Below are 23,579 nucleotides of genomic sequence, written 5' to 3'. Positions count from 1 at the left end.
GTGATGGAGTTTCAGAGTTAGTGTTTTGGTCTGGGTTGTGTGCAAAGTGAGAGGGTCAGGGAGAGTGGTTTGGTTAAGAGAGAAGGGGTAGTAAAAGCTTTGTGGAAGATGAAATCCAGCCAGGTGGTGGGTTGGGATGGTATTGCAGTAGAATTTATTAAGGAATGGGGTGACTGTGTTGATGATTGGTTGGCAAGGACATTCACTGTATGTATGGATCATGGTTAAGTGCCTGAGGATTGATGGAATGCATGCATAGTGCCATTGTACAAAGGCAAAGGGGATAAAGTTGAGTGTTCAAACTACAAAGGCACAAATTTCTTGAGTATTCCTGGGAAACTGTATGGAAGGGTATTGATTGAAAGGGTGAAAGCATGTATAGAGCATCAGATTGGGGAGGAGCAGTGTGGTTTCAGAAGTGGAAGAGGATATGGATTTTATTCTGAAGGTTCTGGGAGCGATGAAGAATGTGTGGAAGGAGAAAATGTCATCGCAGAGAGCAAAAATGGGTATGTTTGTAGGAGTAGTAGTTCCAACAATGTTATATGGTTGCAAGGCATGGGCTATAGAAAGGGTTGTATAGAGGAGGGTGGATGTGTTGGAAATGAAGTGTTTGTGGACGTTATGTGGTGTAAGGTGGTTCGATCGAGTAAGTAATGTAAGGGTAAGAGAGATGTGTGGAAATAAAAAGAGTATGGTTGAGAGAGCAGAAGAGGGTGTGTTGAAATAGTTTGGACATATGGAGAATGAGTGAGGAAAGATTGACAAAGAGGATATATATATATATATATATGTCAGAGGTGGAGGGAACAAGAAGCGGGAGACCAAATTGGAGGTGGAAGGATGTAGTGAAAAAGATTTTGAGTGATTGGGGCCTGAACATACAGGAGGGTGAGAGGCATGCAAATAATTGAGTGAATTGGAACGATGTGGTATACCAGGGTTGACATGCTGTCACTGGACTTAAACTGGGCCCTACTGTACCTAATAACCTTACTCTTATTCACATTTACTCTCAGATTTCTTCTTTCACACACTTTACTAAACTCAGTCACCAGCTTCTGCAGTTTCTCACATGAATCAGCCACCAGCGTTGTATCATCAGCAAACAACAACTGACTCGCTTCCCAAGCTCTCTCATCCACAACAGACTGCATACTTGCCCCTCTTTCCAAAACTCTTGCATTCACCTCCTTAACGACCCCATCCATAAACAAATTAAACAACCGTGGAGACATCACACACCCCTGCCGCAAACCTACATTCACTGAGAACCAATCACTTTCCTCTCTTCCTACACGTACATATGCCTTACATTCTCGATAAAAACTTTTCACTGCTTCTAACAACTTGCCTCCCACACCATACATTCTTAATACCTTCCACAGAGCATCTCTATCAACTCTATCACATGTCTTCTCCAGATCCATAAATGCTACATACAAATCCATTTGCCTTTCTAAGTATTTCTCACATACATTCTTCAAAGCAAACACCTGATCCACACATCCTCTACCACTTCTGAAACCACACTGCTCTTCCCCAATCCGATGCTCTGTACATGCCTTCACCCTCTCAATCAATACCCTCCCATATAATTTACCAGGAATACTCAACAAGCATATACCTCTGTAATTTGAGCACTCACTCTTATCCCCTTTGCCTTTGTACAATGACACTATGCAAGCATTCTGCCATTCCTCAGGTACCTCACCATGAGTCATACATACATTAAATAACCTTACCAACCAGTCAACAATACAGTCACCCCCTTTTTTAATAAACTCCTCTGCAATACCATCCAAACCCATTGCCTTGCCGGCTTTCATCTTTCGCAAAGCTTTTACTACCTCTTCTCTGTTTACCAAATCATTTTCCCTAACCCTTTCACTTTGCACACCACCTCGACCAAAACACCCTATATCTGCAACTCTATCATCAAACACATTCAACAAACCTTCAAAATACTCACTCCATCTCCTCGCATCACCACTACTTGTTATCACCTCCCCATTAGCCCCCTTCACTGAAGTTCCCATTTGTTCCCTTGTCTTATGCACTTTATTTACCTCCTTCCAAAACATTTTTGTATTCTCTCTAAAATTTAATGATACTCTCTCACCCCAAGTCTCATTTGCCCTTTTTCACCTCTTGAACCTTTCTCTTGACCTCCTGCCTCTTTCTTTTATACATCCCCCACTCATTTGCATTATTTCCCTGCAAAAATCGTCCAAATACCTCTCTCTTCTCTTTCACTAATAATCTTACTTCTTCATCCCACCACTCACTACCCTTTCTAATCTGCCCACCTCCCACACTTCTCATGCCACAAGCATCTTTTGCGTAAGCCATCACTGCTTCCCTAAATACATCTCATTCCTCCCCCACTCCCCTTACCTCCTTTGTTCTCACCTTTTTCCATTCTGTATTCAGTCTCTCCTGGTACTTCCTCACAAAAGTCTCCTTCCCAAGCTCACTTACTCTCACCACTCTCTTCACCCCAGCATTCTCTCTTCTTTTCTGAAAACCTCTACAATTCTTCACCTTAGCCTCCACAAGATAATGATCAGACATCCCTCCAGTTGCACCTCTCAGCACATTAACATCCAAAAGTCTCTCTTTCGCGCACCTGTCAATTAACACGTAATCCAGTAACGCTCTCTGGCCATCTCTCCTACTTACATACGTATACTTATGTATATCTCTTTTTCAACCAGGTATTCCCAATCACCAGTCCTTTTTCAGCACATAAATCTACAAGCTCTTCACCATTTTCATTTACAACACTGAACACCCTATGTATACCAATTATTCCTTCAACTGCCACATTACTCACCTTTGCATTCAAATCACCCATCACTGTAACCCGGTCTCGTGCATCAAAACCACCAACACACTCGTTCAGCTGCTCCGAAAACACTTGCCTCATGATCTTTCTTCTCATGCCCAGGTGTGTATATGAGTGGATGAGCCATTCTTCGTCTATTTCGTGGTGTTGCCTCGCTGACACAAGAAACAGCCATTAAGTATAATCAATGATGAATAGATATAAGTATATTTTTAGCTTTATTTCTCACATTCAATTTAGTTTTGCACAAAAAATTTCATACATTACTCTTATTCTTACAGCAATTTCAGCAACTACCGAGCAAGGTTTAGCATGCCAAACTATGAGGACACAGAGAGTTTCTTCTTTAGCTGGAATATGGGTCCTGTACATTTTATAGCTGTCAATACTGAGGCCTACTACTTCTTGGAGTTTGGACTTAAGCCTCTTTCTCGGCAGTATGAGTGGCTCATCAATGACTTGGAAGTAAGTAGCTAGTTTTTTATTAATTTATTTCATTTTTTATACTTAGTTGCTGTCTCCCGCATTAGCAAGGTAGCGCAAGGAAACAGACGAAAGAATGGCCCATCCCACCCACATACATATACATAAACACCCATGCACGCACATGTACATATCTATACATTTCAACGTAAACATTCATATACATACACAGATACCTATACATTTCAACGTAAACATACATATACATACACAGACATATACATATGTACATATTCATACTTGCTGCCTTCATCCATTCCCGTCGCCACCCCACCACACATGAAACAGCACTCCCCTTCCCCTGCACGCATGCGAGGTAGTGCCAGGAAAAGACAACAAAGGCCACATTCGTTCACATTCAGTCTCTAGCTGTCAAGTGTAATGCACCGAAACCACAGCTCCCTTTCCACATCCAGGCCCCACAAAACTTTCCATGGTTTACCCCAGACGCTTTACATGCTCTGGTTTAATCCATTGACAGCACGTTGACCCTGGTATACCACATTGTTCCAATTCACTCCATTTCTTGTATGTTCAGGCCCCTATCGCTCAAAATCTTTTTCACTCCATCCTTCAACCTCCAATTTGGTCTCCCACTTCTCCTCGTTCCTTCCATCTCTGACACATATATCCTCTTTGTCAATCTTTCCTCACTCATTCTCTCCATGTGAGCAAACCATTTCAATACAGCCTCTTCTGCCTTCTCAACCACACTTTTTATTACCACACATTTCTCTTACCCCTTCATTACTTGATCAAACCCCCTCCCACCACATATTGTCCTCAAACGTTTCATATCCAACACATCCACCCTCCTCTGTACAACCCTATCTATAACCCATGCCTCGCAACCACATAACATTGTTGGAACCACTATTCCTTCAAACATACCCATTTTTGCTCCGAGATAATGTTCTCGCCTTCCACACATTCTTCAATGCTCCCAGAACCTTAGCCCCCTCTCCCACCCTGTGACTCACTTCCGCTTCCATGGTTCCATCCCCTGCTAAATCCACTCCCAGACATCTAAAACACTTCACTTCCTCCAGTTTTTCTTCATTCAAACTTACTTCCCAATTAACTTGTCCCTCAACCCTACTGTACCTAATAACCTTGCTCTTATTCACATTTACTCTCAGCTTTCTTCTTTCACACACTTTACTAAACTCAGTCACCAACTTCTGCTGTTTCTCACCCAAATCAGCTGTCAGCGCTGTATCTTCAGCGAACAACAACTGACTTGCTTCCCCACATCTATAGATATCAAGTCCCAGTGAACATTACAAATAACTTTTCTCTGATGAAAGTTCTAAGTTGATTTTACTCTGGTTTTTGATAGCAATGAAGAAATCTGGGAAGCTTAACATGAAAAGTAAAACTGTCTGACAGAAAACTGCATGTTTTCTTGATAACTGGCATCCTCCAGCCCAAGACTTGTTTAACCCAGACATTCACTCGGTTACTCATCCTACTGTATTTAGACTGCTCAAAAATACCTTCGCCCATATCATTCGTCCCTTTATATACTGTATACCTAATTTTTTGTCTTTCATTATTCAGCAGAATAACTTATCCAGAATTTATCTATTTTTTAGCTGAATAACTTATACAAATTTTCTTCTACCAGTCTGTCTATCAATCAGTCATCATTAACAATATTAAGAATTTTCATAGGCTGGATCAAGTACATACAGTCTCTGGAGTCATACACATCCAGGTGCTTATGGTGCATATAGCCTTGGAAATCATACTTACAAATTGTCAACCCTGAATTATCACCCAATAAACAAATTAAACAACCATGGGGACATCACACCCCTTGCCACAGACCGACATTCACCGGGAACCAATCACTCTTCTCTTCCTACTCGTACACATGCCTTGCATCCTTGGTAGAAAAGTCATACACATCCAGGTGCTTATGGTGCATATAGCCTTGGAAATCATACTTACTAATTGTCACCCCTGAATGATCACTCAATAAACAAATTAACAACCATGGGGACATCACACACACCCTTGCCGCAGACTGAGATTCACTGGGAACCAATCACTCTCCTCTCTTCCTACTTGTACACATGCCTTATATCCTTGGTAAAAACTTTTCACTTCTTCTAGCAACTTACCTCCCACACCATATACTCTTAAGACTTTCCACAAAGCATGTCTATCAACCTTATCATATGCCTTCTCCAGAGCCATAAATGCTACATACAAACCCCTTTGTTTTTGTAAGTATTTCTCACATACATTCTTCAAAGCAAACACCTGATACACACATCCTCTACCACGATTGAAACCACACTGCTCCTCCCTAATCTGATTCTCTGTACATGCCTTCACCCTCTCAATCAATACCCTTCCATATAATTTCCCAAGCATACTTAACAAAATTATGTCTCTGTAGTTTGAACATCCAGCTTTATCCCCTTTGCCTTTATGCATTGACACAATGTATGCATTCCTACAATCCTCAGGCACTTCACCATGATCCATACATACACTGAATATCCTTACCAACAAGTCAACAACACCGTCACTCCCATTTTTGGTAAATTCTACTGCAATACTGGATAGTGGTTGGTAGGCTGCCAATGACCAGGGAGGTATATCAACAGTATTAATCTGCCAGGGTATCACAGGGGTTAGTGACAGCTGTGTAGTGAGCCAGCACTTCAGTGGTTGTGAGGGTGCATTCCTTTGACCCAGGTAGCTGTCTTTTCTTTCCATCTTTCCTATGTGGACTACTGGTATTCTGCCCAAAAAATTCAATCTCTCTTTGTCACACACAACACTTGACATCACTTAGCTAACCAGCTCATTCTTTGTAACTATATTTTCCTTCAGTTAGCATTTATGTGCCAGCCCTGTTTCTTGGCTAAATGATTGGAGAGAGGGGAGAGCATGCAGTCTGTGAGAGATGAGAGGGCCTGAGAAGTGTCAGTTGTTTTTTAATGTTTATACAATATCAGTGGCAGATTCGAGAGAAAAACTGCGAAAGTTGGTGACTGAGTTTGGAAGTGTGTGTGAAAGGACGGAGATGAGAATAAATGTGAAAAGCAAGGTTATTAGGTTTAGCAGTGTTGAAGGAACAGGTTAGTTGAGGTGTGTGTTTGAATGGAGAAAAATTGGAGGAAATGAATTGTTTTACATACCTAGGAATCGACATGTCAGTGAATGGAACCATGAAAGTGGAAGTGAGTCATAGGGTGGGTGAGAGGGTGAAGGTTCTGTGAGCACTGAAGAGTGAGTGAAAAGAGATTGTTTTCTGTTATGGCAAAAATGGATATGTTTGGAGTGAAAGAAGTCCCAGCATTGTTATATGGATGTGGGGCATGGACAGTAGATAAGATTATGCAGAGGAGGGTGGGATGTTGGAAATGAAATGTTTGAGGACAATATGTGGTACAAGATGGTTTGATAGAGTAAGTAATGAAAGGGTATGAGAGAGGTGTGGTAATAAAAAGAGTGTGGTTGAGAGAGCTGAAGATGGTGTGCTGAAATGGCTTGGACATATGGAGAGAAAATGTGAGGAAAGGTTGACAAAGAAGATATATATTTGTTGGAAGTGAAAGGGAACAAGGAGAATGGGGGACCAAATTGGGGATGGAAGGATGGAGTGAAAAAGATATTGAGCACATGGGGCCTGAACATGTAGGAGGGTGAAAGGTGTGCATGGGATAAATTGGTTGTGGATAGGTTGCTGTGATTTTGTTGCATTGCACATGACAGCTAGAGAATGGACATGAGTGGATGCAGCCTTTCTTTATCTGTACTTGGCATTTCCTTGCTGATGCATGAAATGGCAATTAAGTATGAAAAACAACTAAAGTACAGATTATTCAGGCTGATAAAGCATACTACTGCCTTTAAACTTTTAATACAGAAATGAATACATTTTGATTTTCAAATGAAAATTTGACATAGTGATTCATTCTGTTAGACTTTAATGTTCTCTTGAGAGTCATTTGTGTATTCTTTTGGAATCGGATTGATAACAAAGGATCTTTTCATATTTTTAATACTATCTGCAATCAATGAATGTGAAAGGCACAATTGTAAATCCTCAGTAGAACATGGTATTGTCTTCAGGGTATTCTTTGATGCCTTGCTGCATTACATACTTCATTAACAATGATGACCCTCTGTAGTACCCCACACTGCTGTAGATGAGGATCAACAGCTTTATCATTTGCTGGTCATCAGGCCTACCCTAAAAAAAATAATCAGTCAGTCATCAAGAGGAAAGCTTTAAGTAAACAGTCTCATGCTGAAATCAAAATTTACAAAAGATGAAAGACTAATCCATCAAGCAGCCCTGCCCTGAATGAAATTCCATGTTTAATGGCTTACAACTCACAAAGTTGGCTTCCTGTCAATCAGTAAAGTGCTATTAGCACCTTAAGCGATGGAAAACTTTCAGAAAGTTCATTTTGCAATATGAACAAGAAAATAAGGTCTTCAAATTATGTTAAACACTGCAAGATGAAGGATGTAAAAGTAAAGGACAAGTTAAAAGGGGTGGGGTGGCCCCGGGAATGGGGGAACGCGAGTAAGTATGAATATTTACATGTATGCAATAGGTCTCAGTGATGCGCGTGATTTAGTATGTGCACAAAACCACTAGGAAATTGAAACACGATGTTCCCAAGTGCACTTTAGTGAGATGATCACATCATCGGGGAGAAACAAGAATGAGGTAGAAGACGTGGAATGGTCAGTTGATATACAAGAAAGAGACATAGCTAAGACACCATTGGTAAACTAGCATTACCAGATGGGGGTGTTTGGGTCTGGCATAATATGTGGTGCAGTGGTTACCGTTCCTGAACATGACACATTTACAAGCTGCTCAGGGTCAAGTGCATAGGTTCGAATCCTCGTTGTGGCAGTCATTCCACAGTCAACCCAGTGTTCTTCCACCCCTAGGGGTTGGTTGATAAAATGGGTACCTGGCTCAGGCAGGAGGTAGCACTGCTGTTCCCTGTGAGGTAGGGTAGCACCGGGAATGGATGAAGGCAAGCATGTATGAATATGTACATGTTTTTATATGTAAGGCAGGAGGTAGCACTGCTGTTCCCTGTGGGGCAGGGAAGCACCAGGAATGGATGAAGGCAAGCATGTATGAATATGTACATGTTTTTATATGTATGTATATGTGCATGTATGGGTGTTTATGTATATAAATGTGTATATGAGTGGATGAGCCATTCTTCATCTGTTTCCTGGCACTACCTCACTGATGTGGGAAATGGCGATCAAGTATAATAAATAAAGATGGAGTGAAAAAGATTTTGAGCAATTGGGGCCTGAATATGCAGGAGAGTGAGAGGCGTGCAAAGAATAGAGTGAATTGGAATGATGTGGTATCCTGAGGTCGATATGCTGTCAATGGACTGAACCAGGGCATGGGAAATGTCTGGGGTAAACCATGGAAAGGTCTGTGAGGCCTGGATGTAGATAGGGAGCTGTGGTTTCTGTGCATTACATATGACAGCTAGAGACTGAGTGTGAATGAATGTGGCCTTTTATGTCTGTTTTTCCTGGCGCTACCTTCCTGAAGCAAGAGGTAGCAATGCTTTTTTCTGTGGGGCAGGGTAGCAACAGGAATGGATGAAGTCAAGTAACTATGAATATGTATATATGTATATGTGTGTGTATGGACATTTATGTATATGTGTGTGTGTATATATGAGTGGATGGGCCATTCTTTGTCTGTTTCCTGGTGCTACCTTGCTGACACGGGAAACAGCGATTAAGTATAATAATAAATAGATTATATATAAATATATATAGATTATAAATATAAATAGATTATATTATATATATTATATATTATCCCTGGGGATAGGGGAGCAAGAATACTTCCCACGTATTCCCTGCGTGTCGTAGAAGGCGACTAAAAGGGGAGGGAGCGGGGGGCTGGAAATCCTCCCCTCTCATTTTTTTTTTTAATTTTCCAAAAGAAGGAACAGAGAATTGGGCCAGGTGAGGGTAGTCCCTCAAAGGCCCAGTCATCTGTTCTTAACGTTACCTCGCTAATGCGGGAAATGGCGAATAGTTTGAAAGAAAGAAAGATTATATATATATATTTATATATATTTATCCCTGGGGATAGGGGAGAAAGAATACTTCCCACTCATTCCTCACGTGTCGTAGAAGGCGACTAAAGGGGATGGGAGCAGGGGGCCAGAAACCCTACCCTGCTTGTATTTTGACTTTCTAAAAGGGGAAACAGAAGAAGGAGTCATGCGGGGAGTGCTCATCCTCCTCGAAGGCTCAGATTGGGGTGTCTAAATATGTGTGGCTGTAACCAAGATGAGAAAAAAGGAGAGATAGGTAGTATGTTTGAGGAAAGGAACCTGGATGTTTTGGCTCTGAGTGAAACGAAGCTCAAGGGTAAAGGGGAGCAGCCATGAGCTATATGGTACATATAACAACAGCAGTAATCACTCATCCTCAAATTTCACAGCTGTCAGGACTCTTATTATAGTGATGAAGTTTTGTTTTTACTTTCTATTGATGTTTTACATCTTTTAAATTTGTTAATTTAAAGAGTATTTTTTTTTTTTTTTGAAAAAAAAAAAAAACTGGATGGAATACAAAAATAGATGAAGCTGAGGAATGAGAGATTATAGTTATAGTATGTTCAGATCACAGTCTGTGGCCCATGTATTTCTAAAATCATAAAATTCCAAAATCAGAGCATTGCATAGTTCCAAGGACTATGGATTTTCAATATTCTACCATGAGGCATTCACAAACCTGTTCTTCCCATGGAAGGCATACAAGTTGGTGACAGTCGAGGAAGATTTCATATTCCTCTTGGCCGATGACATTTTTGTGAAATCCTTGTGCAGAAGATACAGACAGAACTAGTTTGCGTGTACTAGGTATACCTACATTATTAATTTTCATGAAGATATTTGAGAGTTGTACCAGACTGCAAAAAAAAGAAAAAACATTTTAAGGCATTGAACAATTAAACTTGACTATATGAGGAAACTGTTAGTACAGGCCTTCCTCACCTTACATAAGGGTTGCATTCTTAGAAAACAGCATTTAACGCTAATATATTTAAAGGGGGTGACTGTATTGTTGACTGGTTGGTAAGGTTATTTAATGTATGTATGACTCATGGTGAGGTGCCTGAGGATTGGCGGAATGCGTGCATAGTGCCATTGTACAAAGGCAAAGGGGATAAGAGTGAGTGCTCAAATTACAGAGGTATAAGTTTGTTGAGTATTCCTGGTAAATTATATGGGAGAGTATTGATTGAGAGGGTGAAGGCATGTACAGAGCATGAGATTGGGGAAGAGCAGTGTGGTTTCAGAAGTGGTAGAGGATGTGTGGATCAGGTGTTTGCTTTGAAGAATGTATGTGAGAAATACTTAGAAAAGCAAATGGATTTGTATGTAGCATTTATGGATCTGGAGAAGGCATATGATAGAGTTGATAGAGATGCTCTGTGGAAGGTATTAAGAATATATGGTGTGGGAGGAAAGTTGTTAGAAGCAGTGAAAAGTTTTTATCCAGGATGTAAGGCATGTGTACGTGTAGGAAGAGAGGAAAGTGATTGGTTCTCAGTGAATGTAGGTTTGCGGCAGGGGTGTGTGATGTCTCCATGGTTGTTTAATTTGTTTATGGATGGGGTTGTTAGGGAGGTAAATGCAAGAGTTTTGGAAAGAGGGGCAAGTATGAAGTCTGTTGGGGATGAGAGAGCTTGGGAAGTGAGTCAGTTGTTGTTCGCTGATGATACAGCGCTGGTGGCTGATTCATGTGAGAAACTGCAGAAGCTGGTGACTGAGTTTGGTAAAGTGTGTGGAAGAAGAAAGTTAAGAGTAAATGTGAATAAGAGCAAGGTTATTAGGTACAGTAGGGTTGAGGGTCAAGTCAATTGGGAGGTGAGTTTGAATGGAGAAAAACTGGAGGAAGTGAAGTGTTTTAGATATCTGGGAGTGGAGCTGGCAGCGGATGGAACCATGGAAGCGGAAGTGGATCATAGGGTGGGGGAGGGGGCGAAAATTCTGGGGGCCTTGAAGAATGTGTGGAAGTCAAGAACATTATCTCGGAAAGCAAAAATGGGTATGTTTGAAGGAATAGTGGTTCCAACAATGTTGTATGGTTGCGAGGCGTGGGCTATGGATAGAGTTGTGTGCAGGAGGATGGATGTGCTGGAAATGAGATGTTTGAGGACAATGTGTGGTGTGAGGTGGTTTGATCGAGTGAGTAACGTAAGGGTAAGAGAGATGTGTGGAAATAAAAAGAGCGTGGTTGAGAGAGCAGAAGAGGGTGTTTTGAAGTGGTTTGGGCACATGGAGAGGATGAGTGAGGAAAGATTGACCAAGAGGATATATGTGTCGGAGGTGGAGGGAACAAGGAGAAGAGGGAGACCAAATTGGAGGTGGAAAGATGGAGTGAAAAAGATTTTGTGTGATCGGGGCCTGAACATGCAGGAGGGTGAAAGGAGGGCAAGGAATAGAGTGAATTGGAGCGATGTGGTATACCGGGGTTGACGTGCTGTCAGTGGATTGAATCAAGGCATGTGAAGCGTCTGGGGTAAGCTATGGAAAGCTGTGTAGGTATGTATATTTGCGTGTGTGGACGTATGTATATACATGTGTATGGGGGGGTTGGGCCATTTCTTTCGTCTGTTTCCTTGCGCTACCTCGCAAACGCAGGAGACAGCGACAAAGTATAATAAATAAATAAATATATATAAATATTTTAAGGGATGGGGAGAAAGAATACTTCCCACGCATTCCTCACGTGTCGTATAAGGCAACTAAAGGAGACGGGAGTGGGGGGCTAGAAACCCTCCCCTCCTTGTATTTAAACTTTCTAAAAGGGGAAACAGAAGGAGTCACGTGGGGAGTGCTCATCCTCCTCGAAGGCTCAGATTGGGGTGTCTAACTGTGTGTGGATGTAACCAAGATGAGAAAAAAGGAGAGATAGGTAGTATGTTTGAGGAAAGGAACCTGGATGTTTTGGCTCTGAGTGAAACAAAGCTCGAGGGTAAAGGGGAAGAGTGGTTTGGGAATGTCTTGGGAGTTAAGTGAGGGGTTTGTGAGAGGACAAGAGCAAGGGAAGGAGTAGCACTACTCCTGAAACAGGAGTGGTGGGAGTATGTGATAGAGTGTAAGAAAGTAAACTCTAGATTGATATGGGTAAAACTGAAAGTGATGGAGAGAGATGGGTGCTCATTGGTGCATATGCACCTGGGCATGAGAAGAAAGATCATGAGAGGCAAGTGTTTTGGGAGCAGCTGAATGAGTGTGTTAGTGGTTTTGATGCATGAGACCAGGTTATAGTGATGGGTGATTTGAATTTAAAGGTGAGTAATGTGGCAGTTGAGGGAATAATTGGAATGCATGGGGTGTCCAATGTTGTAAATGGAAATGAAGAGCTTGTAGATTTATGTGCTGAAAAAGGACTGGTGATTGGGAATACCTGGTTTAAAAAGAGAGATATACATAAGTATACGTATGTAAGTAGGAGAGATGGCCAGAGAGCGTTATTGGATTACGTGTTAATTGATAGGCGTGCGAAAGAGAGACTTCTGGATGTTAATGTACTGAGAGGTGCAACTGGAGGGATGTCTGATCATTATCTTGAGGAGGCGAAGGTGAAGATTTGTAGAGGTTTTCAGAAAAGAAGAGAGAACGTTGGGGTGAAGAGAGTGGTGAGAGTAAGTGAGCTTGGGAAGGGGACTTGTGTTAGGAAGTACCAGGAGAGACTGAGTACAGAATGGAAAAAGGTGAGAACAAAGGATGTAAGGGGAGTGGGGGAGGAATGGGATGTATTTAGGGAAGCCGTGATGGCTTGCGCAAAAGATGCTTATGGCATGAGAAGCGTGGGAGGTGGGCAGATTAGAAAGGGTAGTGAGTGGTGGGAGTGGTCTTCCCACATAGACAAACATATCACTGAATATTATGATCTGTGGTCTAGGCATTGCTGGACTCATTTTTGGTTACAATGTGAATAAGAGGTCACCTTGGTGAGCTTGTATCATCAGAGTAGAATCTCGCTGAAGAACATTTTTACTCCAAAGGAGCCCATCCTTACCCTGCTATTGACTGTAGCACACCCTTAAAACTGCAGGAACTCCTGCAGAAGGGATTCCTCTGGTTATTATAATAATAATGATAACATTTAAACAAAGACAGATCAAGGGAGTCCTTCAGAAATAAATGCTGGGGCAAGAAAGTAAATAAACAAAGATTTCACCCAGCACAAAAAGAAAGAATTAGGTATATCGTCATGACCTAGTAATATAAAAGTCTAAAAATATGATATCACTGTCAGTTATCACTCTGCATATTTGGCTCAAGGCCCTTACAGTTGTTCTGCTGATTCAAATGATTTATGTAAATCAGAATATTGTAGGTATATCTACATGACCTAGCAGTATCATCTAAGGATCCAAAAATATTTGATTACAGTCAGTCATCAATATATACTTGGTTTATGGTCAGTACAAGTGTTTCTTATTCAAATGGTTTATGTAGATCAGAATACTGTAGGTCATACATTTTATGTGCCTCAGTTTGCAAGTGCATCATGGTGTGCACAGCCTCAATTGTAGAGAAACATTCTCATTCCAGTGTTTTATAACTTTCCCACATATGAAGGGTTTAATTTAACATTTAAGTTTCTATTGTGCTTATGAAGGGTTTTATTTAGTATAAAGTTCATATTGTGCTTACCTTTCAAGTTTATCTAGGCTAATGAGAAATATAAAAAAGCTGACATCTGGCACAGTGTTTGGGGATAGACTCTCTTCACATATTCTGGAAATAGATTGAGGTAAGTAAATTAAATAGGTTTCAAAATAATTTGCCACGAGCAAAGGATTCTGCAGGTGATCCCATTTTAACCCTTGAACTGCTGTTATAGTTAGACCTGACTACCACAGTATGAGCAAAAATCATTTTATTTTTCCAACAGGACTTGTGTGAAGTTATACCATAAGAATGACTGTACAATAACAAAAAGTTGATAGTAAATGAAACTATGAGAATGGGTGAAAAATAGTGGGTATTTAGGGAAGCAGTGCTGACATGTCTGAGAAAAGTGTGCAGCACACTGAAGGATGGAGGTGGGTTGGTAGGTGAGAAAGGGTAGTGAGAGGTGGGATGACAAAGTATTGTTTTTGGTGAAACAGAAAAGGCAGGGGTATGGGCAGTACTAATAAAAGGGGGAGTGTGAGTGACTGGGACCTCCTTTGTGTAGTGGTTAGTGTAGCTGCTCAGGGCCAAGTACAAAGGTTCAAATCCTGACTGCAGAAGTCTGTCCACAGTTAACCCAGCTGTCACTGACAACACGTCAATCTCATTATACCACATTGCTCTAATTCACTTGATTCCCTGCACACTTTTCACTGTCCTGATTGCTCAAAATCTTTTTCACTCAATCCTCCAATCTCCAGTCTTGTCTCCCCATTCTCCTTGTTCCCTCCACTTCTAGCAAATATATCCTCTTTGTCAATCTTTCTTCACTTATTCCCTCCATATGTTCAAACCACTTCAGGATACCCTCTTCTGCTCTCTCAATCACACATCTCTCTTACCCTTTCATTACTTACTCAATTGAATTACCTCACACGACATATTGTCCTCAAACATTTCTTTTCCAACACATCCACTCTCCTCCATACAACCCTATCTATAGCCCATACCTTGCATCCTTATGATGGTGTTGGGACTACCATTCCTTCATACATACCCATTTTTGCCCTTGCAAATAACATTTTCACTTTCCACACATCCTTTATAGCTCCCAAAACCTTTGCCCCCTTCCCCACTCTTTGACTCATCACTTCCATGGTTCCATTCGCTGCTGTGTCCACTCCCATATATCTAAAATACCTCATTTCTTCCAATTTTTCTCCATTCAAACATACACCCCAACTAACTTGTCCCTTGACACTGCTGAACCTAATAACCTTGCTTCTATTCACATTCAATCTTGGCTTTCTCCTTTCACACACTCTTCTGCATTTTCTCACTTGAATCTGACACTAGTGCGGTATCAAGAGCTAACAACAATTAACTCACTTCCCAGACCCTCTCATCCCCCAGAAACTGCATACTCGCCTTTCTCTCCAAGACTTTCACATTTACCTCCCTCACCAACCCCATCCATAAACAAATTAAACAACCATGGTACATCACACACCCCTGCTGCAGGCCAACCTTCACTGGGAACCATTAACTATCCTTTCTTTCTGCTCATACACAAGCCTTACACCCTTGATAAGAAATTCACATTGCTTCTAACAGTATATTCTTAATATCTTCCACACATCATTATCAATCCTATCATTTGCCTTCTCCATATCCAAAAATGCCACTTACAAATCTATCTAATTCTCTTCAATATTTCTTTCACACATTCTTTAAACAAACCCCTGATCCACACATCCTCTACCACTTCTGAAACCACACTGCTCCTTCCCATTCTAATGCTCTGTACATGCCTTCACCATCTTACTTGGTACCCTCCCATATAATTTAGCAGGTATGCTCAACAAACAAATACCTCTGTAATCTGAACACTTTCCTTTATCCCCCTGCTTTTATACCATCTTACTATACATGCATTCTGCCAATCCTCAGACACCTCACCATGATCCATACGTACTGTTAATATCCTTACCAACCAATCAGCTACACAGACACCCTGTTTCTTAATAAATTCAATAGCAATACCATCCACTCAAGCTGCCTTGCCAAATTTCATCTTGCACACGGCTTTTACCACCTTTTCTCTCTTCACCAAACCACTCTCCATGACTCTCTTATTTTGTATACCACCCCGACCAAAACCCACTATTTCTGCCACTCTAGTCATCAAACACACTTATCCGTCCTTCAGAATGCTGATTCCATCTCCTCACTCCTTCATTACCTGTTATCACTTCCTCTTTTGCCCCCTTCACCATTATTCTCATTTATTCTCTTGTCTTTGCACATTATTTATCTCCTTCCTAAACATCATTTTATTCTACCGTAAGTTTACTGATAGTTGCTCACCCTAACTCTAATTTGCCCTCTTTTTCAACCCATGCCTTCCTCTTCACCTGCCATTCTTTCTTTTATACATCTCCCAATCATTTGCATTCCTTCCTCATAAGTACTACCCAAATGCCTCTTTTATTGTTTCACTAGCAAACTTACTTCTTCATCCAACCACTCACTACCTTTTAATCTGCCCACCTCCCACCTTTTGAATGTCACATCTCTTGCACATGTCATCACTGCATCCCTAAACTTCCATTCCTTACCCAGTCCCCTTACTTCATTTACTCTCACCTTTTGCCATCCTACACTCAATCTCTCCTGGTACTTCTTCACACAAGGAAATACATAGGAAGTTTTCTTTCTCCCCTATCCTCTGATTTTTTTTGTAAATTGTCTTTACTTAAGAATTTCTTTAAGTGCTACCACTAAGTGTTCACAAATACTGTAAGTAAATCAACCTACATATTTAGGATGATGTTACAGCCAAGGCTCCTTGGTGTAAGCTGTAGACTTTGAACATTCAATAAATTTGTTTTGAGCTTCTCACTACGAATTTTATCTCCAATGATCTGAAAGTAGGAAAAATAAAATTAAGATAAATTTATTGTGCATTTTATGTAATAGATAATTTTACATAAATAAGATGCAAACATCTTAAATCTAATGATATTTAGATTTTATATAATGCCCCCTTACCATCTTTTCTACTCGTCCATGTATACTTATTTATATCCGTCTTTTTAAACCAGTCATTCCCCATCAACAGGGCTTTCTCACAACACAGCTTCATATGCTGTTCATCATTTTAATTCACAACACCACTTATCCCATGCTACCCCAATTATACCCTCAGTTGCAGCATTACCCACTCTCACATTCAAATCACCCATCTTTAATACTCAGCCTCCTGCAGCAAAACTGCTGACACCCTCCCTCAGCTCCTCACAAAACTTTGGTCTCTTCTTTAGTCCTCTCATTTCTTGGTGCATAAGCACTAATCTCTCACCTCTTGTAATCCACTTTCATTTCCACCCACATCATTTTGGGGCTCATCTTATACACTTTTTCACACATTCCCACAACTCCTCCTTTTGCAGCAGTGCAACTGCTTCCATAGATCTTGCCCTCACACTCACCCCTGACTTTATGCCTTAGACATTTCAAAAGAGTGAATTCTTTATGCATTATTTGGTCAACCACAAATCACATACAATTTAGTGGAAACACTGAAATTTCTTACCAAAACATTTGCTGTAGGACCAGTCGTAGATATACTTTTCAGCACAGCCCCAAAATTATTTCTTTTATTATTTTTCATGTGGGCAGTCTCCTGGTAGTGAGTCTTTGACTGTCCAGATATTTTCTCTGGAACATAACATAAGCCCATGGGAGTTCGCTTAATGCACTCACTGGTAGGTGTAGCAGTGGAAGTGATGTCCAAAAAATCTGACTGGTTTTCAGAAACTATGGATCCAATTAATTTTTGCTCTTCCTTTTTCTTCTGTGGGGTGACTTCAAGATCTTTTAACTTGTCCTGTGTTGGTAAATAATATATATTTTTTAATCAACTGTCATTGAGAATCCATTATTGGATGTACAGTACCTGGTACAGCTTAAAAAAAGAGAATTCATGGAGCCTACACAGAGCTAGTAGATTTATTACTTTTCTGTATATGTATGAATATGTACATTTGTATATATGTATTTGTCTATATGTATGTATACGTTGAAATGTTTAAGTATTTATATGTGCGTGTGTGGGTGTGTATGTATATACATGTGTATGTGGGTGGGTTGGGCAATTCTTTCGTCTATTTCCTTGTGCTACCCCGCTTGCTCGGGAGACAGCGACAAAGTATAGTAAATAAAGAAATATAAATTTACATTTAAAAATCTAACTGGCTGTTCACTGAGTAAGTTTATCTTAGGATGTCACACCAATACAAAAGTACTTATTTGGGCCTGCAGTAACAATGATTTTCATTCTGTTTACCACATGGTACATCTTCATCTTTTAGTACAAAATGTCGCAAAACAGTGTCCCCTCTAAGCAGTGGAATGGATTTGTGAGATGAGTTGTATCTTCAAATGAAATTACTGATGCATAAAAATCATTTAAAATTTTTGCAGTGGCTTGAAGCAAGTCACCATTTTTTTGTAATTAATGGCCCAATCGATCGCTTCATGAATCTTTTCATTTGTAAGGTAAACAGTGAGTTCAGATGTCTATAGATATTGGAATCTGACCATGTGGTAGATACCTTATTAGCATTAATCTGATCCCTATATCTTTATAGGTATCTGAACTTGCGTAACATATTTGGAAAACTTTGATTGTTAGCTTCAGACACAATGATGCTTGGTAGAAGTCAATGGATTGCATTAATAAAAAAGGAAATTGGGTATTTCTAGATTGTACAGGCAGGTTTTATTGTTGCAGTAAAGCTTTTTTTTGTTTGTATGTTGACTTACAAACCAAATAAAGCTCTATATAATTTAAACAAGCACCAGGTGGTTTTCTGTCAGCTGGATGGTCACTTTTCTATTGCCCTCATGTGTAGCACAAGTACAATAGGCAATGGTGTTGGGATGCTGTAGCATCCCTCCTGTTTGCTTCCTACTGGCTAGGTTATGATGATTTCATTACCAATACATTTGTTACACACTCAGCCATTGATATAAAGTGTTTTTAACCCAAATTTCTCACTACTTCAATAAAGCCTTGCCCAATTTACAAGAACTGAAAATTGATGGGAGTAGGAGGTGGAGTAGGAGGTACTGCACCTAAAATCCCACTCTATACCAACTCTAGAAATGGTAAGGAATCCCTTGGGACTGTTTTTATCAAATTTTGACAGCCAGAACATGCATTTCCATAAACTGAAATTTTATCTAAAACATATCACATTGTTGATAGTGTTCTAGAAAACATGTTACTGTAGTAGGTGGTTGTAATGTACTTAATATTTACCAATGCTCCTTTACAGTGTGTAAAAGTGATATAGGATGTGGGATTTTAGGTATAGCACCTGTAACTCTACCAGTTTTAAGTTTTCATAAAGTGGGCAGGGCTATGAAGTAGAGGGAAAGTGTGAGGCAAAAACACTCAAAATCAAAAGTGGACAGTTTAAGTGATGCATTTATATAAATTTTGTCGAAATCTTGCAAACAGTAAATGAAAAGGAAGAACTTTTGTGGCGTTTTTCTTTCACATAGTGTAAGGACATTAGGAAAGTGACCATCCTGTAGACAGCTGACCGAAAACATTCATCTGGCACTTGTTAGGATTCTATAGAGCTTAATTCAGTTCATATGTCAACATACAAAGCAAATGCTGCTGTAATAAAACTAAAAACTTGCCTGTGGAGTGGAGAAATTTTTATTGTCCTTTATTATTATCCATACATATCAGTGAATGTTGCCATGCTAAGTGATGTATGAATTCGACTTTAAGTTTTGCAAATATGCAAATTTAGGGCTCATGTTAATGCCTATGAGATATATCCCACATAGAGTCAGGTTCTTATATCTCTAGACATCTGAACTCACTGTTTACATAGAGAGAGAGAGAGAGAGCATTTTTCATAGAAATATATGATATTGAGAAATTCACAAATGCAGCCTTTAAGCATTAAATTTTCTCTAGCCCTCTTGACCCTACCACTAACAAGCCAGTTAATATCGACAGTTTAAAATCCCACTCTTATATCAAACACACACCCCAGCTAACCTGTCTCTTTGCATAGCTAAATCTAACTGCCTTTTTATTATTCACATTTATTCTCACATTTCTTCATTCACACTCTCACCCTTAGACATTCTTTTGCATTTCTAACTCGAATCTGCCTCCTTGTACTCATAACCCTTACCTCTTTCTCATTTAATAAATGTAAGAAATAAAATAATGTTCAGCATAAAAAAGTGTTCTTTAAACACAACTCTACCAATGCAATACAAAATCACTTAGTATTTAAAACTTGTTCAGATGCGTAGCTAAACTGGTAATATATTCACTACACTGCCAATGCATATCAGTAGGTATTCCAGACAAATGGGAATGCTGAAGTACAAGTTTTCTTACCTTTAAATATAATTATGCAATGACCTCAGTCTCATATTAATCAATCTGGGTACTAAATATCTGACCTACGATGTCGTTTACCAGAAGAAATAACCACGGCTCAAAACCTTAGAAAAAGGCAGGAACATCTCTAACCTTCATATTGGTTGACACAATTTCGTTAATGGAGCGTCGAGTTCCTACAATAGGGCTGTCCATTGTTTGGTGATGAGCAGAGGCAAATGTAAGTCGTTTACTGCCTTTTTTTTCAACGCCAATTTTCAGGATGGATTTTTTCTTGTCCAAATCTTTCTCCATTCCTACCACAATTTTCTGTTGGAGTCTGTTTTGTAGTGATCTGTTGTGCTGTTTCCTTCAGTTATCAGACGTTTCCCTGTTGTTTGTTGTACTTGGTAAGGGGTTATAGAATACGTAATATATATTAAAAGGTTCGTGTCTTGACGGTCGGGATGGGTGCCCTGGGACAGCTAGATTATGTGCACTGTCAGCTGGGTTCGGCGGGTTTTGTCAGATACACAGGTAATTTAATTTAAATTGAGGATCAAGTGTTATATTTACATTTGATGCGTACGCATTGGTTCTCTTGGGAATAATTTTTAGAACACCGGGAATAAAACGTAGAATGTTTTTTTCAAGATTATATTTAGTTAAACTTTCATGAAATTCATGAAGTAAAAGAATATCAAGCACATAGTAATACTAGTTATCTTATTGTATTACTTCGTGTGGCCGTATCATTCCGGTCAGGATGATGACAGTGAACAGTATTTACACGATTTTTTTTATCGAAATTAAGTAGCATGTGGAATTAGCTACCATGAACATTCTATGAGGTGTTTATGTTTAAAATGTAACATTTGATAATGAACACATTTAAAAATGAATAAGTAAAAAGAAATGCAAGGTTACTACTTGGATGTAACCATTCTGGTGATGTTGGCAGATCTAGTCATCCAATCATGTGATGTTTTAGTTAAATTCCTGACAGCTTTGTACTTACGAGCAGTTGGCTCAGCTGTTCATCCTCCCCTAGGGTTGGTCATTGATAAAGGTATCTGGTTTTATATATATATATTTTTTTTTTTGCTTTGTCGCTGTCTCCCGCGTTTGCGAGGTAGCGCAAGACAGCGACAAAGCAAAAAAAAAAAAAAAAAATATATAAAACCAGATACCTTTATCAATGACCAACCCTAGGGGAGGATGAACAGCTGAGCCAACTGCTCGTAAGTACAAAGCTGTCAGGAATTTAACTAAAACATATATATATATATATATATATTTTTTTTTTTTTTTTTTTTTTTTTTTTTATACTTTGTCGCTGTCTCCCGCGTTTGCGAGGTAGCGCAATATATATATATATATATATATATATATATATATATATATATATATATATATATATATATATATGTATATATATATATTATATATATATATATATATATATATATATATATATATATATATATATATATATATATATATATATATATATATATCTTTTTTCTTTTCTTTTAAACTATTCGCCATTTCCCGCGTTAGCGAGGTAGCGTTAAGAACAGAGGACTGGGCCTTTTTTGGAATATCCTCACCTGGCCCCCTCTGTTCCTTCTTTTGGAAAAATAAAAAAAAAAAAGAGGGGAGGATTTCCAGCCCCCCGCTTCCTCCCTCCCCTTTTAGTCGCCTTCTACGACACACAGGGAATACGTGGGAAGTATTCTTAGTCCCCTATCCCCAGGGATATATATATATATATATATATATATATATATATATATATATATATATATATATATATGTTGCTACCTCGCAAATGCGGGAGACCGACAAAGAAAAAAAAAATATATATATATATATATATATATATATATATATATATATATATATATATATATATATATATATATATAATGGGTATGTTTGAAGGAATAGTGGTTCCAACAATGTTGTATGGTTGCGAGGCGTGGGCTATGGATAGAGTTGTGCGCAGGAGGATGGATGTGCTGGAAATGAGATGTTTGAGGACAATGTGTGGTGTGAGGTGGTTTGATCGAGTGAGTAACGTAAGGGTAAGAGAGATGTGTGGAAATAAAAAGAGCGTGGTTGAGAGAGCAGAAGAGGGTGTTTTGAAGTGGTTTGGGCACATGGAGAGGATGAGTGAGGAAAGATTGACCAAGAGGATATATGTGTAGGAGGTGGAGGGAACAAGGAGAAGAGGGAGACCAAATTGGAGGTGGAAAGATGGAGTGAAAAAGATTTTGTGTGATCGGGGCCTGAACATGCAGGAGGGTGAAAGGAGGGCAAGGAATAGAGTGAATTGGAGCGATGTGGTATACCGGGGCTGACGTGCTGTCAGTGGATTGAATCAAGGCAGGTGAAGCGTCTGGGGTAAACCATGGAAAGCTGTGTAGGTATGTATATTTGCGTGTGTGGACATGTGTATATACATGTGTATGGGGGGGGGTTGGGCCATTTCTTTCGTCTGTTTCCTTGCGCTACCTCGCAAACGCGGGAGACAGCGACAAAGTATAAAAAAAAAAAATATATATATATATATATATATATATATATATATATATATATATATATATATATATATATATATATATATATACTCCTTCCCTTGCTCTTGTCCTCTCACTAACCCCTAACTTTATTCCCAAGACATTCCCAAACCACTCTTCCCCTTTACCCTTGAGCTTCGTTTCACTCGGAGCCAAAACATCCAGGTTCCTTTCCTCAAACATACTACCCATCTCGCCTTTTTTCTCATCTTGGTTACATCCACACACAGTTAGACACCCCAATCTGAGCCTTCGAGGAGGATGAGCACTCCCTGCGTGACTCCTTCTGTTTCCCCTTTTAGAAAGTCAAAATACAAGGAGGGGAGGGTTACCAGCCTCCAGCACCCGTTCCCTTAAGTCGCCTTCTACACGTGAGGAATGCGTGGTAAATATTCTTTCTTCCCTATCCCCAGGGATAGAATATATATATATATATATATATATATATATATATATATATATATATATATTTTTTTTTTTTTTTGCTTTGTCGCTGTCTCCCGCGTCTGCGAGGTAGCGCAAGGAAACAGACGAAAGAAATGGCCCAACCCACCCCCACACACATGTATATACATACGTCC

General features: G+C 39.6%; 2 protein-coding genes across 6 annotated transcripts in view; one reads left to right on the top strand and one right to left on the bottom strand.

Annotated features, from left to right (window-relative positions):
• Nucleotides 1-23,579, top strand: part of LOC139757985 (acid phosphatase type 7) — an 85,942-nt gene that overhangs the window by 40,402 nt on the left and 21,961 nt on the right. For all 4 annotated transcript variants that reach the window (XM_071678922.1, XM_071678924.1, XM_071678925.1 and 1 more), the window contains exon 7: nucleotides 3,130-3,313. In XM_071678922.1, the coding sequence (XP_071535023.1) occupies nucleotides 3,130-3,313 (184 nt within the window). The remainder of the gene's footprint in view (nucleotides 1-3,129; nucleotides 3,314-23,579) is intronic.
• LOC139757987 (uncharacterized) lies at nucleotides 7,337-21,051 on the bottom strand. Of its 2 annotated transcripts, XM_071678928.1 has the most exons (6): nucleotides 20,570-21,022; nucleotides 17,594-17,887; nucleotides 16,816-16,922; nucleotides 14,038-14,121; nucleotides 10,097-10,274; nucleotides 7,337-7,544 (listed from the first exon to the last, which is right to left on the bottom strand). In XM_071678928.1, the coding sequence occupies exons 1-6, from the start codon at nucleotides 20,729-20,731 to the stop codon at nucleotides 7,398-7,400; spliced, it is 972 nt and encodes a 323-aa protein (XP_071535029.1). In that variant the 5' UTR covers nucleotides 20,732-21,022; the 3' UTR covers nucleotides 7,337-7,397. The 2 variants fall into 2 exon arrangements, with proteins under 2 accessions (XP_071535029.1, XP_071535030.1); XM_071678929.1 differs by lacking the exon at nucleotides 14,038-14,121 and having other exon boundaries at nucleotides 20,570-21,051.

The sequence above is a fragment of the Panulirus ornatus genome, chromosome 29, assembly GCF_036320965.1.
Source record: "Panulirus ornatus isolate Po-2019 chromosome 29, ASM3632096v1, whole genome shotgun sequence".
Taxonomy (NCBI): Eukaryota; Metazoa; Arthropoda; class Malacostraca; order Decapoda; family Palinuridae; genus Panulirus; species Panulirus ornatus.
This window is presented reverse-complemented; position numbering and strand designations above follow the sequence as displayed.

Excerpts from the sequence above, each read along its gene's own strand:
- LOC139757987 (XM_071678928.1), bottom strand. The coding sequence starts at position 20,731 with ATGGAGAAAGATTTGGACAAGAAAAAATCCATCCTGAAAATTGGCGTT. Across the intron at positions 17,888-20,569 it reads TTGTGTCAACCAATATGAAG|GACAAGTTAAAAGATCTTGA; the intron begins GTTAGAGATGTT and ends TTACCAACACAG. Across the intron at positions 16,923-17,593 it reads GTCCTACAGCAAATGTTTTG|ATCATTGGAGATAAAATTCG; the intron begins GTAAGAAATTTC and ends TCCTACTTTCAG.